Source organism: Xyrauchen texanus, chromosome 48 (assembly GCF_025860055.1).
Source record: "Xyrauchen texanus isolate HMW12.3.18 chromosome 48, RBS_HiC_50CHRs, whole genome shotgun sequence".
NCBI classification, from domain to species: Eukaryota; Metazoa; Chordata; class Actinopteri; order Cypriniformes; family Catostomidae; genus Xyrauchen; species Xyrauchen texanus.
In genome coordinates, this window is record NC_068323.1 from 17,244,908 (window position 1) to 17,265,566 (window position 20,659).

The window sequence follows — 20,659 nt, forward strand, 5'->3', positions numbered from 1 at the left end:
CTATGAGGTGAGCTACAGCGGAACATATTCACATTTAAATAAGTGTGTAAATGTAGGTGAGTCTGCAATACAAACATTAAAATGTGTTGTTTTTCAAATGATACGTTACAGTAAAAGTATTTTGATATCATGACACAGCAGTGTGTGAATAAAAGAGCAAAAAACACGAGTTTTAAAGTCCATTGTAGCCGTGATTTGTGTGAAAGTGAATAAAACACACAGTTGTTGTAGCGCCTCTAGTGGTCATTTAACAAGGAAACTGCGAATTGTAAAATGTGGCACTTAAAAGATTTAGTACAAATTAAGTTACAGTAACGTTAATTTTATGAGACAATGAATTACATTTCATGTTTATAATGACATTTCTGTTAATGATACTGTTAAAAAGCGTACAGTGGCTGATTGAAGCCTTTTTTTAAATCACAAAATTCAGTTATGTATGTCTTGTAGATTTGTGTACATTTCTGTTATAACATAACATTTTTATCAGAGCAGTAATACATACACCTCTTACAGATTCTGGAAAGTGTAGAGCAGAACCGATACATGGTTATATGCATAGCTGTTACTTTTATAAATAAACCCAAAGTTTTTTCCTGTTGTTGTATGACTTTCAGTGGTATCATACTGAAAGATTCTGTGGTAAATTAAAAATAAAAATAGAGTTGCACAGTTGCCCATTCTATGACTGATCAAGTATAAATAACACATTTATCAGCTACTTTATCAGGTCATATATGAGGCTAATCAACAAATTGGACATGTAAGATTATAAAACAAAACTGCTTTAGCACTTGATTAATTAAAGGAATTATGCAGATGAGGCAAATGCACACACAAAATTTGTGCTGAACACTATTTGCAATATGTCAGTCCTTTTTTACTCAAAATCTACACTTTAACTTTCACTTACATTTGTGAAAGTGAAACTAAACAGGCAGCACATGTGACTTTCAGATGTAAAAGTTAAAGTGAAGATTTAGAGTGAAAAAAAAAAGATTTATGTGGTTTGGGTGAGAAGAAAATCAAAATATTTAACACAGCTCAGTAGGAGGCGATATGCATGAGAATGTGAATCGCCAAAAAGAAAAGAAAAAGAGCGTGAAAGTGAGAGTGGGGATTGATATTAAACAAGGACTTCAATATTGATCTGTTTCTCTCCAGAAAGACTGGCCTCACACGTTTAACACAATTACATTTCACAGCTCCATCTAGTGGCGACACACTCCATTACCGGTTGATTCCAGTTATATAGTTCATGATGGCACTTAGAAAAGGATCATTAAAATCAGTTTTACACCCTAGAAATAATTTTCAGATGCATTTTCTTTACCTTACCCAAGATATATTTTTTCATGCCATTTTACCAATCATATCAACATCAAATGCAAAAGCAGCAGTAGATAATAAAGATGTCTGAGCATTATGTTAGACAGTATTACAGTATGTTACACTATATATGTTTACTCTTATGTAACTGTTTTTTCAAGGTTTGTTTGTTTGGTGTTTTTCTTTTCATGTTCAGTGCAAAAGTTTACATAATATCATAATAACAAGTAATAGTATATACATAGGCCTATATATATTGCTATCAAATCTGTAATCCCGCTTAATCCTAACCCTTTCCTGATTAACCATAAATGAGTCAGTCAACAACTCGGAAAATTTGGAATCACACACCCCTAACTGCTGCTGTTGCTGATGGTGGCGAGTGGCACAGACGTAAGGTGGGTGGGGATAAACCAAACGCACGCTCGGGCGACAGAACGCTGAGCTCGCGCTAATCCGCGTTTCTGGGCACGCGCTGGAGAACATCAAATAAACAAAAGCGTGATTGTAGGTAAGGTTTTTCAACATCCAGCACGTATCTACTGACGGAGTTATGCATGGACGCGTTGAGTTAAAAGAAAACCGGAATAAATCTTTACTGCTTTGCATATGGGGGCCAGTCTGGGCATACCTACTATAAAATGTCAGCGAAATGACAGACTTCACATTGCATGCTAGTAAATGGGCCAGTAAAAGAAATGGCCAGATCGCTATTAGCAGCCGTATAGCTACCTAATTTTGTCTCTTTTGTATTAGTGCAACCGCTAGCAAGGTTATCTTGGTTTACAGTCCTGCATGGCACAAGTTGTCGCAGTACTTGCATGCAACTACTGTATTTGCATGCATCATAATAAATCAGGATTCGTTTCTTACAGGGCACATAATGCATGCAAATGATGATTTACCTAAGCAATTGAGATCAGTGGCATCGATTGGTGGTGGTTCACAATATTGGATGCACTTGCATTGTTGTTGATACTAGATATATTTAACATTGCAAGTCTGGAAATATAAGGGAATCTTAAAATGGAAATCAATAAATATTTCAATGCATATGTCAGATGTATTTCATAAACTGTATATATATAATGGTAAATATATATATATATATATATATATATATATATATATATATATATATTTCAAATTCTATGACAATCCTGACATACCTGTAAATCTAAGGCTAATTTACAAGTTATGAAGCACAGTTTTCTACAAGCTCCTCTCCTCGATCATTGTCCTTGTTCATAGGTGACCATCTCTCTCTTGTCTGTTTAGAAATCTGACACCACCATGACTGCAGAGGAGATTATAAACATTAAAGAAGCTGAGATCATCAAGCTGATCTTGGACTTTCTCGACTCCAGAAAGCTTCACATTAGCATGCTTGCTCTAGAAAAGGAGAGCGGTGTCATCAATGGTCTTTACTCAGATGATATGCTTTTTCTGAGGTGGGTAATATGCTGCTGCGATCAGCGGTGTCTTTTAAAACCTAAACAACTAGTTAGAGGAACAGTTCGACCCAAATAAAAATGTAATCTCCATTAACTCCCCCCTCATGTCGCTCCAGATCTGTATTTTCTTTCTTCCTTTGAACCCAAATTAATATTTTTCTAAGCATTTATTTTCAACATAACAAAAAATAATCTGAATTGGGGCTGTCGAGCTCCAAAAGTGACTAAAAAGCACTATAAAAGTACCATAAAAAGTCATTTTGGGAGTAGTTTTGCTCACTTTTGGTCCTTTGAGTTCTTTCATAGGCAACTTACATTAGATGGGCAATGGGAGGATGTTTTGCAGTTCATCCAGCCATTGGAGTGCCTGGATAAATTTGACAGAAAGAGGTGAATGATGTCAGTTTTGCTTGTTTGCTGTTGCGTAATGGCTGTGATTGTTCTGTACCTTTGCCAGAACATCTCTTAGCATGTTTTTCTTTTCTCATAGTCATTTGTGTGTTTTGCTTCTTTCAGGTTTCGATATATAATCCTAAAACAAAGATTTCTGGAAGCTCTCTGTGTAAACAATGCCATGTCTGCATCAGATGACCATGAGAATGTGAGTGTTTTCTTGTGTGTGTACAAAATAAGATAGACTTGAATATTGCTTTAAAGGTGATGTTTGTCATTTTTTCTATTAAAATATGTAACCTCAGCTTAATATACAGAGTCCACTATAAGGAAGCCATTCATAGGTACATTTTCTTAGAAAACACTGTCAATAGTCATCAAACTATTTTTCTGTTTTGTTGAAAGATCCAGACCAACCTGACATGGCAACATTGGCTCAACCAATGGTGTGAGTTTAGAGTGGGACTATCTGTTTAGCCAATCAATGGAAAACTGGGGAAATGTTTGGGAAACTTGTTTGAAAACAATTTTTGCAATTCCGTTTGGTGCCACTAGTGGTGCAGGAATTACTCAATTCACCTTTAATGTAATATGAAACTGGCGTATCAGATACAGTTGTCTGTAATAAAATAAACAATGTCCTAATATTAGATTCAGTACGTTTACATGCACTTAATTAGTTCAATTTCAGTCGGTCTAAAGCAATAATTCTATTGTCATGTAAACGCTTTTGTCCGACTGTCGGTTTATTGCATTTATAGCCAACATTTAGGAATGGATCATTTTGACAAGCTGTGCTATTTGAGTTGTAATATGATAAACATGTATCATCTAAAATTGCCACAGAGACCTGCTAGAGAATGCCACTCCCTAACTTTGAATGAAGTAAATGCAGACCATATTTTATAACGCACCCTCTTTCGGTTTAGTACTCCTGCAAGGTCATATCATGATTTAAGTCTTAATTCAATCAGTCATGCAGCCTTAATAGATATCATATGTATGTCTCAGAGGTTAATGTCTGCAAGTTTCAAAGAGTTTGGAGTATTTAAAAAGAGTATTTTTTCCTTTTCCATGCCCATTTTTAGACATCTGGGGCCGGTTGCATAAACATAGCCATTAACTTAAGACTGAATCTAACAATTAGTTTGACTAGCTAAAGACGCCATAGAAAGCATGTTGCATAAAACAAGCTCACAGTTGTCTTTAGTAAGACGGTCTAATTTGCATTGCAATGTGGGAAAAATAAGACACTGAACAGTTTAAAAACAAATGGCCGACAGTGGACACTCAATACATTTTTTATTCGCTGAGAATATTTCCTTTTTAGAGGACTACAGTGCTTCAAAATGTATTTTAATGAACACATTTAGTGATTTAACCCAAATAATTAAAAACACAACATTTTGTTACCATTTTTGAAGTCAAAGTCTTCAACCAAGTCTCAACTCAAGCCCCTTTCAGCCCCCACTGGCTCAGCTGACAGTTATTTTCAATGGCAAAATGGAATGTAAACAAAAGTTAGCCTGAGGTGTGCTGTCTTACATTTTGGTCTTTAATTAGACTGATCTAAGTTTTTATGCAACTGACTGAAAAAATTAAGACCAACATTTTAGACGACTAACTAGTAAGACTAGTCTAAAACAGTTTTATGCAACCGGCCCCAGGACTCTATCTGCAGGGGCTTATGATTATACATACAAATCGTTTGATATTGGTTACTGGTAATGAGTAGCCTACTTTCTATTAGAGGTGTGGCAGAACGACCCGCCCCTCCCTCTTGTCATTGTCGCCCCACCTCTAAGGGCTATCCTTCAGCCAGGCTCATAAAGGGAGTGGGCAGGAAAGAGGAAAGGTGCAAAATAATGAGCCTCGTTTGGGCAGAGGATGTTGAGGCACACCTGATATGAGTGGAGCCTTATCACCGCTGCCATTAAAATGCAGAGTGCACCTCTCCTCATGGAGCTGGCTTCTATCTCCTCGTGTGCACACATTGGCATCTTTGCAGGTCCAGGAATGGAGTGGAGAGGGTCTGGCATGAGTTAAATGTGTTGCCGGACTCACTATGTGAAGGAAATTTTATGCTGGGGATTGGAGCACGCATGCCGTCTTCAGTACGTTGGACAGAGTGCACCTGAAATGTTTTGCTGTCAGTCAGGGCAGGGAATCAGAAGTTACCGTGAGGGCAGTGGGGGTTGGGGACACAAGGCAAATTGAAGGGGATTAGATTAGATTAGATTAGATTAGGCCCCCTTAGACCCGGCCATGCTGCTCTAGCTCGATTATAACTATGCATGTAAACGTACAGACTGTAGTTGTAGGCAGCACTCACAGAATCTACCACTATAGATTTTCGCAAAAAGCTCCAAAGGTTTCTGCAGAATTCAAAGTTTGACACATCCTTGTTTGATTGTTTATTCAATATTTGTGATTATTATGCTATAATCTCTCTACTTTCTGCTCTCAGTAATACTAGTAGTACTCTCTGCTCTTTTTATACATTTAACCAAGTTTAAATCTATTCCACAGATTGTAGCAAAACAACAGCACTGTAAATGCAATAAAAAGTCAGCAGATTCTGTTTTGGCTTGTGTCCTGATCTTGAATCAGAATGTGCCTGAAATAAACTCTGTTTTACAGCCATTCCAGATCCTTTCCTCTGTTCTTCCCTTCTTTAGCTGGAGCTATCCATGCAAGAAGCGGTCAAGTCCCTCCATGCACTGGAAGAATTCTGCCCAACCAAAGAAGACTACAGCAAACTTTGCTTGCTTCTGACCCTCCCCCGCCTCACCAACCATACTGAATTCAAAGACTGGAACCCCAGTACTGCCCGCGTACACTGCTTTGAGGAGGCCTGCTCCATGGTGTCTGAATTTATCCCTGCAGACCGTAAACTAAGCGAAGCAGGTTTCAAAGCCAGCGGGGACCGACTCTTTCAGCTCCTCATTAAGGGAATACTGTACGAGTGCTGCGTCGAGTTTTGCCAGAGCAAGGCGACTGGAGAGGAGATCAATGAAGAGGAAGTTCTTCTAGCTGTGGATGTTCTTTGTGGTAATGGTTGTGAGGAACTGGACTTGAGTTTGCTCTCATGGCTTCAGAACCTCTCATCATCCGTCTTTGCCTGCGCATTTGAGCAGAAGACCTTGAGCATCCACGTGGACCGCCTCATCAAACCCACCCGGACCGGTCACGCAGACCTTCTCACCCCTCTCCTTACCAAACTTTCACCTTGCCCAGCTTCGCCCCTGCGCCAGCCCCAATCGGCAGATACGTACATGTCACGGTCTCTCAATCCTGCCCTGGATGGATTGTCGCATGGCCTGGCAGGAAGAGAAAAGAAAATCTTGGAAGCTGATGGAAAAACAACAGCCATGTCGCAGTCTTTTGCTAACTTTGGGTATCCTTCTGGGTCAAATTCAAGCCGAAATGCACTGGAGGGCAGCGTCCTTATTGAATCTCCAGACAGGTGATCTTGCTTTCTCAGTACTTGACTAATTTAGGTTTGTACATTTTCCATTTGTTTTATAGAGCGGAACAGTCAGATTGCGGAAGTAAAAATCCAATAAAAATGTTCCGTAAGGGAATTGATTATTAGCAATAACTTACAAATAGACAGACCTACCATGAGCTCTGACGTTTTTAATCGATGATGTATCCCTGATAGCATACGTACATTACCCAGGCATCTATTTTATGTGTGTTTACATCTGGAAGGTGTATTTTTTTAGGTTGCTTGCTCATCTGCAATTTGTCTTTTAATTCACTTCATCTATTTCCTCATGGAAGTCAACGAGATGTTCAGCAGATATCTTTGAGACATTTATGATTTAAAATTTTTAAGATGTTTTTCAGATGTTAATTAGAATGCGATGCTTTCCAGATAAAATGCTCTTAAACAGACATCTCAGAAACAGACATGTGCTGTCTGGGATGCTTCTGTTGAAGCCAACAGTCAAAGATATTCCAACTTTTTTATTTTCAATAAAAATTTCTGGTGAAGAACTACACTACCCATGATCCTGATGGAAAAAAATCCACCAATCAGAGCATCACAGAAAGCAAACTGCGGCAAAAGAGCTTTGCAGCAACAGTCCACTCCCATGATGCAATCTAGTCAGTCTTCCTACCTATACACTCATTATATATTTATGTATATTTGGTTATTTTACAGTATACTTTAAATATGTTTATTCTATACTTATTATCCAACATTTTAAATGAATGGTTTTATATATTTTATTTATTATTTAATTTGATAACATAATTTGCACTGCTTCATGGAAATGTAGTTGCAGTAGCACCTTTTTCTTTTGTCTGATTTTCAAATCTGCTTCAAATCTGAGGTTGTTGGTTTCGTTCATGGCTTTCAACTTTTTATAAAACTCCTATTGAAAAAAAATTGATGGGGAAAAAACCCTTCCAGAACCAAGATGGCTAAAACTGGGCGGGCACTGTTGTGCTGTATTGATAGCTTGCATTAACTAACTATTATTGAAAGCTCACTTGCATTAACTAAAGGTGAAGCAGAAATTTCTGTGCATCTAGCAGCACCAAATAAAATTAATTATTTACCACAAAAAAAAACAGGTAGTCCCACCGAGAATGTTGTCTCTGTCCCAGGCATTAACATATGGACAAGCTTAACATTCATAATCCTGTTACACTCACTGACCCAGTCAGTAAACCCTGACTGCTCTACTAGTGAAGTACAAAACAAACATTCTTGTAAAAAGACAGGGACTTGCAGAAAACTTACAGTACGAATATAATTTTTCTTTTGTCACATTCTAGATGTTACAGTCTTAACCAAAAGATAGCAGTATTCGATTAAGTTTTTGTTTATTTCACATCAAGGAACTTTGTTACTACTAGTGTAGTCTTTTGTGTTGACTGATGTCATGCTGTTCATCCAGAGCACAAGCACAGGTAGAGAAGATAAACTGCTCGGGAACCAACTCTCTTCATCCTCCACTGACCCCTGGGAAGGATGGTGGCAACGTGGCTGCAGGTGAAAAGTCTGAGGTAAGATCCGTTTCCTCAGTGTTTTAGTAGAGTGATACAAAAATGTATCCACAAATCACTATATTTCAGCAAGGACAAATATTACACGCATTAAAAAGAACACAAATTTTGTCTAATCATTTTTGTTCCTTAATGTATTAAATACATATCAACACTCAACAGTAAGATTTTATTTTCTGCTAGCCCTGCCAATAGTTCACTGGCCACACCACAGAAAACATCAGTTTTATTTATTGCAATTTTTACGTCAGAAATATATTTAGGTTTTTCATTAGATTTTAAGTTTACTTTACAAAAAACACTGAAGTAATTTCAATGAAACCTCAGGTATGTAAGGCAGCTAGATAACTTTAAATCAACATGATTCACAAAAACAATGATGATCCAGATGATGCTGTTGTGTTGTGTAAAACTTGCTTGCAATAAAGATTAGGGCTGAGCTCTTGATATAGATTTGTGCATATTAAAAACATGTTTAATTGTGTTTTGTCAATGAATTGCCAATTCCAGGAATTAAACAGGTCTATTTCCAGGCCTAAACCAGCGGCCTTTAGTTTACATGCACGGATCTTTAGCCTAATGTACCATTGCAGGAGCAGATTCAGGAGTTCCAGCGTCAGCGTTTGCGGGTGCAGCAGCATCTCGAGCAGAAGCAGCAGCAGAGGGAGCTGTATCATCAAATGCTGCTGGAAGGTGGAGTTCATCCTCCAAACCAGCCATCAGACGCCGCACAACACAACCTCACACAGAAGTTTCTGAACAGGTCAGACCCTCTGATGTGTCCCATAGGTATTAAATGTGTTGGAACTGCAATGTAGTTGATGACGTGGCTTCTACTAGCTAAGATTCTGTGATTGCTAGTAAGTGCTTCTTGGACTGAAACGTCTACTTGTATAATCTTGCTTACAACAGACTTTGTCATTTGTTTCACTTGTTTGTAATGCACATTAACGGTGTTATGCATCATTTTGCATCATTGCTGTGCCATTACTTTGTTTCAATACAATAGAATTGTACAAATATCTGCATGATATTTGCCATTTGCTACCCTGCTCTTCAGATATCAGCATTAGCTATTGGAAACCCCATGTTTCTCAGCCCCTAATGTTTTTATATTTTTGTAGGTCTATTCAGAAACTGGAGGAACTGAATGTGGCGGTGGGCATGGAAGACCTTGGAGAAGACGTTCAGGCTTTGGTCCAGCAGTGTAATGGAATGACAGCCCCCGCGGCTGGTAAACAGACACCTGATGCCGGGTTAGGCCAGAACAAGGCTTCGGTGGTCAGCAGCACCCCTCAAAAGGGAGGAGGCCGAGGCATTCCTTCACTGGACGAGTCCCCTGTGCTGGTCAACCAGAGGTGAGGGATGTTTCTTTAAAATCGACTACAATAGTAGCAAGCTTGAGTTTAACTTTAGTTGACACTGATGTATCTTCCAAGTCTTTCAGGGTGTTTAATGCTGATATATCATGATAGTGTGTTTCAGGACGAGAAACTAAAATCCCCATTCATCGCAGTACAGACGCTGGAGGACACACAGGCTTTGCGAGCAGTTGCCTTCCACCCTTCTGGAGCCTTCTACGCGGTGGGATCAAACTCCAAAACACTGCGTGTCTGCACCTACCCACAATCCCTCAAAGCTAGGCATGGAATCAGTATTTAAGATGCTTTCACTGTCTAAAACAAAATGTCATTTTAATATAGATGCCAATTATGATATTGCAAGCAGTTTATATAAACTTCTGCATACAAAAAAGTAAAAATAGACAATATATTGTTTTTTTTAAAAAAAAAAATAGTCCTTTAGAAATAGTCAGTATTTCATCAGAATCAGAATTACGTAATATTCATTAATTTTAGTCAGTGTTACAAAAATGACATAAGTTTAGTCAATGAATATAATATCTTTTATAATTTCTTTTGATGATGATGTGCAAAATGGACAAAAATGTGTCAAACTTTAACAGACCAAACTTTAATCAAATATTCAAATATTTAGAAAAAAATATATAAAAATGTTCTAATGTAAACATGTATCAAACATACAGTATAAATGTACATAGGCCTACTGTCCTTGCTGTGAAAAACCTTAGCTCCTGAAATAATAATGAAGAGACGGAAGTATTAGCTACTTTTTTGAAGTTGTAGCCTACTGTACTCTTTTCCATGAAAGGATATTACATTGCATGTGGCATGTTTCTTATGGAAACAGTGTATTCACAATGCAAGTTATGCAACGCAAATTAGGATTATTCTTACTAGTGCATCATTTAATTCAAGTTCACATGTTAATTCATTAAAGCGGTTAATTTTGCCGGTGTTCTACAACCCCAATTCCAAAAAGCTGTGTTTTTCAAAAACTTTTTTAAATGTGACTCATCTGACCTAAAAACATGGTTCCAATGTACTACTTTCCTTGTTGGCAGCGCTTCTAGACAGTGTTGATGTATGGCTTCTGTTTTGCACAGTAAAGTCTTAACTTGATGTTGACTAACATCTGATCGCCAAGGGTCGCGACAGCTCGTGTCGCTGGAAGTCGCCAGCTCTCATTGAAAATTAATGGGATGATGTCGCTGTCTCGCGCGTGTGTAGCTGGCAGTGTGTATGCAGCTTTAGCCTCACATCACGAGATTCATCCGCCAGAGCAGGAGTGTCAAAACATTATGGACGTAATGTATTCTTCCGAAAATTGCTTGCAATTTTAAATTTCAACCACCGATGTCGCTAGAGAGCACAAAGTTATATAGTGCAGCTTTAAATATAGAGCTTGTAACGGAAAAGTCATTTCAAAATAAAAGTCTCAAAAATACGTACGTGTATTTCTGGCTTGTTTATAGTTAAAAGTCCCATATTATGCTATATATATATTATTTGTGGTTATAATTGGGATTTTTTTACATTTTGGATTCTTGTTGCCTCTCCGTCTGTGACCATGATAGTTAGGAAAGATTAAGGGCTTTTTTGTATTATTCTATAAATCAGTTTTAAAGAATTATCGGCCGATTAATCGGTTATCTACCTTAGTTATCGTTATCAGAATCAGCTAAATCTGCCAATGGTTGACCTCTACAAAAATGTGTCCCTGACACTTTGGTGACCAGGGGCCAAAAATTATTACTGACCAGAAATCTGTAAATTTATAAGCAACTGCAATATAATGTATAGGTCAAACTGTAAGAACGATAGTCGGACCCTGGTGTTGTGAGCTATTCAAATTAAAGACAGACAAACCATATGTTAAAGAATGCATCTGTCATGATTTGTGCTTCTAACAGTTTACATCAGTGGAAAATTTATCTTAAGAAGTTTATCAAGGATGACTAATCTTTTTTACCTCCAGAACTCCACGTGGGGTCACATGTGGAATTTCGACTTAAACAAAAATATGAGGAATAAAATCACAATTCATCTCAATTGACACAGTGAACTGTGCTATTTTGTCACTAATATGCAGGGAAACAACAGCTAAATACCAAAAATATATTTTTAAATAAATAATTTAGTTTTATGACCAGTAAAATCTCTTTATGGCCAGTAAACTTTCTCAATTCTATTATTTCAAATGGCAAAATTAATTGTGTAATTGTGGATCCTTATTGTGATGGTATGCCAGGGTGCCAAAATACTGACTTTTGTCCTTTACCATGGTATTTACATGGTACTCCAAGTTACTTCAAATAATACCTTGGCACATGTTCAAAAACATGGTAATACTTTGTAGTACCCAATTTAAGTGTGCAGAGAGTTGGTCATCAACAAGCTCTTTTCTTCCTATATAGTGCTCAAAGTCCAGCAAGGCAGCCTGACATCTGCTTTAAACGTATTAAGCACCATAAGGGCTCCATCTACTGTGTTGCCTGGAGTCCCTGTGGGCAGCTGCTTGCCACGGGCTCCAATGACAAGTATGTCAAAGTTCTTCCTTTCAACGCAGACACCTGCAATGCCACAGGTAATGTGAAAATATGTATGATAATGTATGTATCTTGTGTAGTGTGAATATAATCATAAAGTGAAGTAAATTAAATCTTAATTATGAATAAGATATGTAATGTTTAGCGTGTACATTTTGACCGCAGGGCCAGATCTAGAGTTCAGCATGCATGATGGCACTATCAGAGACCTGGCGTTTATGGAGGGCCCAGAGAGTGGAGGCGCCATTCTCATTAGTGCCGGGGCTGGAGACTGCAACATCTACACGACCGACTGCCAGAGAGGACAAGGCCTTCATGCTCTCAGCGGACATACAGGTGGACACAATCTTGACAACTAATCTTTCATCTGTCCCATTAGAAATGGTTGACAATGACTTATTGTTTTCTCATATGTGTGCATATATGAATATGTTCTTACATGCTGACCTGTGTGTCTGTTTACAGGACACATACTCTCTCTGTACACCTGGGATGGGTGGATGATAGCATCTGGTTCTCAGGATAAAACAGTAAGGTTCTGGGATCTACGTGTGCCCAGCTGTGTGAAAGTGGTGGGGACAGCTCTGCATGGAACAGGTCTGTCCTTTCAGTCTGCTCCTTCTCGTATTAAGAAGTAAATAAAGTCCAAAATTTGAAAGTGGATAATTATTTGCAGCAATTTCACCTGAATCCATAAAACTACATACTTGATCATATGTATGTACATGTCTCTTTTGTTGGTTCAACATGAAATGAGATTTGCATCGCAATTAATTTACAGAAATATAAAGGCTGTCAATTGATTTTAAATTTGTAATCTAATTAATTACGTGATGTGCTGATTAACTAATCTAAATAATTGCATATATATAAATATTTGCTAAGAAAGGCCCCCAGATCATAAATAATGATAATGTAATAATTGTATGTAAATCATTTTAAATACTATTTATAATAAATCTGATCATTTAGATTTAACTGAAGGAACATTCAGGGTTCATTAGGCTCAATCGACAGCATCTTATAAAGATGCCTTTCCGTTTGTGTATAATTCCTGTTTGCGGTTGTTACCTCTCTGCTTCCGACGGCCAAGATCGCTGCCTCATGTGCCCGTCTCGCACTGCCAGTCCACGTAACACCGTTCAGCTTGTCATGGCTTTTGTATAGGGACCCCTAGTGTCACTACATCGACACAACATTGAGTGAGTGACATATAGGGAATCTCTAGGTTACTTTCGTAACCTCCATTCCCTGATGGGGAGAACAAGACGTTGTGTCCCTCCTGCCACAACACTGAACTACCCGCTGAAATGGCCGGGACCTTGTCTCGGCTCCTCAGCACAAAACCAGAGTGTGTGGTTGCGAGCCAGCTCCTTTTATACCCGTATGTCCGGGGGAGTAGCATGCAAATTCCACTCAACCAATTCCCATTGGCCTATTCTCAAAGATCAGAGGTGTTTGAGGCTCCCAAGAGTGACCCCTAGTGTCACTACATCGACACAAATCTCGTTCCCTCCATTAGGGAATGGAAGTTACTAAAGTAACAAAGACGTTTTCTTTCAAAAAAGCAAATAACGATGTTACAGTGAGGCACTTACATTGGAAGTGTACATTTTTGGTGGATTTTAAAGGCAGAAATGTGAAGCTAATCATTTTATAAAAGCACAAATTAATTCTTCTGTTAAAACGCATGTATTGTTTGAGCTGTAAAGTTGTTTAAATCATAATTTTTACAGTCATTTCAAGGTTTGTTGAGAATATTTAGTCATGGCAACAGTTTTAAAATTGTTTGTAACTTTACACCAAAAAGGTTTGCAAGTAATTTTATCACACTAAAAATAATGTTGACATGCATATTGTTTGCATCTTGTGTCTATACTTTTGAAAAAGTGAGTATTGTAATGTTTATGGATTGGCTTCATTCACTTCCAGTGTTGCTTATTTTTTTATGAAAAGGCAAGTCAAAATAGATTGTTTTGGTAATCAGTATTATGCCACAAATGCTGTTGATTGAGCATAACTTGTATTAAACAAGAATATTCCTTTCAAAAACATTACATTATTGTGGCATTATTGTGTAAAGCATTGATTAGACAATACAAAAAGTGGTTTTAGAAGTCAAGTGGTTTTTATTGTCGTTCAACCATATATAGTTAGTACTGTACACAGCGAAACAAGACAGTGTTCCTCCAGGACCATGGTGCTACATAAAACAACATAGGACAAACACAGAACCACATGAGACTACACAGACTAAATAATATTTCTACATAAAGTGCACGTGCAAACGTGTGCAAAACGTATGGGACAGTGCAATAAATTACTAAAAGGAACAGGACAATAGGCACAGTGAGAGACAGTGCAGCGCTGACCAGTACACATTTGTAATCTGAGTAGGGCAAAAAGATGACACTTTCTAAAAATGCCAAATGTAAACATAACATACTACGAGATAGTGTTCTATGGACATAGCAGTTATTGAGGTAGTAGCCAGGTGTGTGCGTGTGTCTGTGTCCAGTCCCTGAGTATTGAGGAATCTGATGGCTTGGGGGAAGAAGCTGTTACACAATCTGACCGTGATGGCCCGAATGCTTCGGTACCTCTTGCCAGACGGCAGGAGGGTGAAGAGTTTGTGTGAGGGGTGTGTGGGGTCATCCACAATGCTGGTTGCTTTGCAGATGCATCGTTTTGTGTAAATGTCTTTGATGGAGAGAAGAGAGACCCTGATGATCTTCTCAGCTGTCCTCACTATCCTCTGCAGGGCTTTGCAGTCCGAAACGGTGCAAGTCCCAAACCAGGCAGTGATGCAGCTGCTCAGGATGCTCTCAATAGTCCCTTTATAGAATGTAGTGAGGATGGGGGAGGGAGTTGTGCTATTCTCAGCCTTCAAAGAAAGTAGAGACGCTGCTGGGCTTTCTTGGTAATAGAGCTGGTGTTGAGGGACCAGGTGAGGTTCTCCGTCAGATGAACACAAAGGACTTTGGTGCTCTTGATGATCTCCACAGAGGAGCCGTCGATGTTCAGCGGAGATTGGTCACTCTTTGCTCTCCGAAAGTCAACAACCATCTCTTTTGTTTTGTCCACATTCAGAGACAGGTTGTTGGATCTACACCAGTCTGTTAGCCGCTGCACCTCCTCTCTGTATGCTGACTCGTCGTTCTTGCTGATGAGACCCACCACGGTCGTGTCATCGGCGAACTTCATGATGTGATTCGAGCTGTGCATTGCTGCACAGTCGTGAGTCAGCAGAGTGAACCGCAGTGGACTGAGCACACACCCCTGGGGGGCCCCAGTGCTCAGTGTGGTGGTGGTGGAGATACTGTTCCCGATCCGGACAGACTGAGGTCTCCCAGTCAGGAAGTCCAGGATCCAGTTGCAGAGGGAGTTGTCCAGGCCCAACAGGTTCAGCTTTCCAATCAGGTGCTGAGGAATGATTGTGTTGAATGCTGAGCTGAAGTCTATGAACAGCATTCGAACATATGAGTCCTTTTATCTAGGTGGGTGAGGGCCAGATGGAGGGTGGTAGCGATGGTGTCGTCTGTTGAACGGTTGAACTGAAGGCAATTGCCTGTTCAGCTGGAGTTGTGCTGTCTGCCTCCTGCTGACAGAGGCTTGTAAAAATATGAAGGTTAATATTTCTTATAATGGTCCTTTACATTTTTTAAAGCATTATTTTTTATATAGTTAGTCATTGTTAGTGAAACATTATATTCAACCTGGAAATCATGTAGTGTCCTTTCTATAAACACAGAAATAAGTGTAAGAAAGCAATTAGTAAGTTGATTTCACCATAAAGTGTAAACTGTGGCTCGATAGCACTTTCCAAAATTGTTTGAGTGGACCATTCAGCTTGATACATTGGTCAGCCAATACTGTGAGTTTGGGGTAGGACTATCTGTTTTTTCATTTTTGGAAAAGTTGTGAAATGGATTTTTGTTTAACTTGTTTTGTATTTGCTAAGGCCTCACATGTACCTCTACTGTACAGGTTTATCTCAAATATTAGAATATCATGGATGAGTCCTCTTTTCAGATGAAAGTAAATTTTGCATTTAATTTGGAAATCAAGGTCCCAGAGTCTGGAGGAAGAGTGGAAAGGCACAGAATCCAAGTTGCTTGAAGTCCATTGTGAAGTTTCCAAAGTCAGTGATGATTTGGGTTGCCATGTCATCTGCTAGTGCTGGTCCACTGTGTTTTCTCAAGTCGAGAGTCAATTCAGCCGTCTACCAGGAGATTTTAGAGCACTTCATGCTTCCATCTGCTTACAAGCTTATGGGGATGCTGATTTATTTTTCCAGTAGGACTTGGCACCTGCCCACAGTGCCAAAACTACTAGTAACTGGTTTGCTGACCATGGTATTACTGTGCTTGATTGCCCAGCCAACTCACCTGATCTGAACCCAATAGAGAATCTATGGGATATTGTCAAGAGTAAAATGAGAGACACCAGACCCAACAATAGACGAGCTGAAGGCCACTAACAAAGCAACCTGGGCTTCCATAACACCTCAGCAGTGCCACAGGCTGATTGCCTCCTTGCCACACCGCATTGATGCAGTCATTCGTGCAGAGCCCCGACCAAGTATTAAGTGCATAAATGAACATACTTTTCAAAAGGTAGACATTTCTGTATTATGAATACTTTATTCAAATATTTTGAGATACTGGATTTTTTTATTTCCATGAGCTGTAAGCCGTAATCATCAAGATTACAGCAAAAAAAAAAGGCTCAAAATATTTCACTTTATGTGTAATGAATCTAGAATATATGAAAGATCCACTTTTTGAAATAAATTATGGAAAAAACATTTGGTTATTTCCACGATATTCAAATTTTTTTAGATGCACCTGTACAGTATAGCAGTTAACCCCATTATACTTGTGCAATCCAACCCAAAAATTTGGAAATTATCCATTACAAATCCAATTATAGTTCTTAAGATTCAATTCTATGGTTATTGTACATAATGTACATGTGTGTGTGTGTGTATATATATATATATATATATATATCGGCTACTCGGCTCTTTAGATATTGGCATTGGCTATTGAAAAATCCATCTTTATTAATAAAGTAAATTGGGTCCATTTTCATTTTGTCTTTAGGGTTCTGCGTGAACGTTCAGAGGTCACCAAGTTATCTCATCTTGATAAGATTTCTATGCACAGAAGTATGCATCTAATAAATGTACATGTTTATGTGCTTTGAATTTTCTGATCACAGGAAGTGCAGTGGCCTCGGTGGCAGTGGATCCCAGCGGGCGGCTCATGGCCACCGGATTGGAGGACTGTCGCTGCATGCTTTATGACATCAGAGGTGGTCGAACCGTCCAGGCGTACAGCCCACACACCAGTGACGTTCGCTCTGTCCGCTTTTCTCCTGGTGCGCACTATCTGCTCACTGGTTCCTATGACAACAAAGTCATGATCACTGATCTTCAAGGTAAGTGGCGACAGTGAGAACATTCTGTCTTGTTTCAAAATGATGTTGTTGTCTAGGGAGGGAGCTTTATGTACTGTGTCTGCATGATAATGGCCCCTTTAAATGGTTAATCCATTTCGACAAATGTGTATTCTTTTCTCAACACGTTTTTCCAGGGGATCTCACCAAAACTCTGCCAGTTACTGTAGTTGCTGAACATGGTGATAAAGTTATCCAGTGCCGGTGGCACACCAGAGACCTCTCCTTTCTGTCCTCCTCAGCTGATAAGACGGTCACATTATGGGCGTACCAGCCTTAACCTACACCAGTCTGCAGACAAAAGAAAAGAAATAGCACAGAACAGCTGATTCTTCGGGACTCAAAAAGACACATTTAATACTGAAGAAAAAAAATGATTGGATGATTCTCAATTCTTAAACCTAGTCACGAGTCAACAAGAAAATGCATGTCCACTGAAGAAGCAGCTTTGTTGTTATATAAAAATCTCAGAAAAATGCCAAAATAGCTGACTTTCACATAATCATGTAGCGTTGATTCTGTGTTTTGCTGTTATAAATTCTTGATGAATGACAAATGTGAGCTAAATTGTGCCTTGGAGTTATTTTCTTTGTAGTTACACTTATTAAATTGAATGTCTTGTAAATATGAGCTTGATGAGCTGATCAAGGCACAGTTACAGATGTGTAGCACATTGCACTATGGACATTATTGTTCAGTTGATTTTGTCACATCATTATATCATAGCACTTGCGGATGTCTTCATGCAGCATGAATATTCATCTCATTATTTAAGTATATGTAAATAAACCAACACTGTAAATATTGAGGAATAATGTTTTGTTAAAGTCATCCTCATTAGGGTGTTTCATACATTTTTTTAGGAATTATTTTATTTTAGATCGTCATTTTTCTTGTGCATATTTTTATGCATAATATGCATCACTTTTGCACAAATCAGCACCTTTCCTGTTGAGTCAGATTAAAAATGATAGTACTCGCTCAATCATCTGTTGTACAAAGTATGTTTATTGCCGTTTCATGTGAACATGGAAATAAACATTTGTGAGGTATTATGCTTAATGAACAATTGCAAAAATAAAAAGAATTATAGAATTCAAACAGAAAAGCATGAAATCCTTTATTTATTAGTTTTTATGCATATCTTAAGTGAAAACAATGTTTAGGTGAAGGCTTAAGATGTTTAGCTTTTACTGGCATTCCTATGTAACGTTTTGGATATAAGATATAAAGTTTATAAACAGTCAAAATTTAAAATGAGCATAAAATATTCTCTGTGAATAAACTAAAATATATTCTTGTTCTTTATACATTACCAAGGTTTTGACACACTTGACACAAAGTGTGACCTCAGATCAAAAGGTCACACTTTGTGTCAAGTGTGTCAAAACCTTGACACAAAGTGTGACCTTTTGATCTGAGGGCTTATGCAGTACACTTGAAAATAATTTTGAAGACAAAAATAAGATGTGAAGTGCTTTAGAGCATTTTTGCATGGTAAGATCTGTGGAAGGAGAAATAGCCCCTATCCTAAATAACTGCACTGCCTGGCCAAAACAAAAGAAAGTTGCTGTTTGGATATAAGGCAGTATTATGGGGTTGCTTCAATTGATCAGGTCTAGGTTCAGCAACTTTATGCAGCAATAAAAGGAAGTCAGCTGACTACCTGAATGTATTGAATGACCAGGCTATCCCGTCAATGGAATTTTTCAGAAATGAAAAATTCCTCCATTGTTGCCTAGATTCATTGGGCTCAAATTGTGAACGAGTGGTTCAGGGAGCATGAGGAAGCATTTTCATACATGAATTGACCACCACAGAGTCCTGACCTTAACCCCATTAAAAGTCTTTGGGAAGTGTTGGAGAAGACTTTATGGAGTGGTTTCAATCTCCCGTCGTCAATAAAAGATCTCGGCCAAAAATGTACGTAACTCTGGACGGAAAAATTGTTTGTGACATTGCATAAGGTTGACGAATGTGCACTGTAATCAAAGCTAAATGCGGTCCAATGAAATTGAGTGTGCAATATTTTTTTAGGATTCACATTCATTGTCAGTTTAAATAAATAATAAAATCACTAGTTAAAAAAAAACAAATCTTCCGAAAATACATAATATTTATGTGAGGATCAGTCCTCTCAATTCAATAAGAGAACACAAGAGAACAATTCAAACCAACACACAAGTTGATTACATTAACAACTGACAAAAGCTGAATAGAACACAAAGCTATACACACACACACACACACACACACACACACAAAAACCAAGGATAACAATGTAGCAAGACAACCAAGGACACAACTGAATTAATTAACAAACATAATAAGACAATGAAACCAGATAAAAAAAAAGGAGGAACATGGCACATGATGAAACAGGAAGATCAGATGATTAAATTGGAACCAGGATGATAACAACAGATTTCAAAATAAGAGACATGACCAAAATAACAAGAACTGACTGAACAGTACATGATGTGTTACATAGTCAACCCCCCCCACCTAATTGTGGCTCCTGATGCCCAAAAACAGATCAAGGCAAGACTCTTAGAAAGGGACTGAATGTCTTGCTGAATTCTCAGCAGCCAGGAGATCACAGGCATGAATAGAAGGCAAATTAACAGGAAGTGTTCCACAAGGAGGGTTATTGAAATGAGGTTGAGTTTGTTGCATAAAACATCTAGACCAGGGCTTAGGTCTAGGTGAAGGCTGGGAACCAGGAGTACAGCGTAAACCCAAATGTCTTTGTGGTTGACGAGGGCTATGCACTGTAAAAGGTTGAAACAGTGTAACTGATGAATGAGTCAATGGATTAGGCTGGTCAAGGACAGGTGGCGAATCAAAGCAAGACATATGCTGAGGAACAGACAAAGGGTCCATATCAGTAGCAGATGCAGGTTTTTCCAGGGCAGGACCAGGCATGGAATGCTTAGAAGGCAGAGCCGCTGGGGCAAGGTCAAGGTGGCTGTGGACTCAGATGGGCTCTTGGACTCACAGAATACAAACTCCATAGACCCGGAGAGGGCCAATGGAAACTCAACAGATGAAGGTTCAGGGAGCTCGGGAGCAGGAGCAGGGCCCGGTGAGA

The 20,659-nt window shown here is 38.6% G+C and overlaps 1 protein-coding gene across 1 annotated transcript; it reads left to right on the forward strand.

The window, feature by feature from the left end:
* The first annotated feature begins 1,532 nt into the window (after window positions 1-1,532).
* LOC127639819 (WD repeat-containing protein 47-like) lies at window positions 1,533-18,635 on the forward strand. Its single transcript, XM_052122070.1, has 14 exons — window positions 1,533-1,840; window positions 2,608-2,780; window positions 3,090-3,173; window positions 3,300-3,384; window positions 5,855-6,642; window positions 8,090-8,198; window positions 8,792-8,961; window positions 9,323-9,556; window positions 9,674-9,841; window positions 11,977-12,146; window positions 12,274-12,444; window positions 12,574-12,705; window positions 17,332-17,550; window positions 17,706-18,635. Exons 2-14 carry the CDS (start codon window positions 2,623-2,625, stop codon window positions 17,846-17,848), a joined length of 2,631 nt encoding a protein of 876 aa, XP_051978030.1. The 5' UTR covers window positions 1,533-1,840; window positions 2,608-2,622; the 3' UTR covers window positions 17,849-18,635.
* The last annotated feature ends 2,024 nt before the right edge of the window (window positions 18,636-20,659 follow it).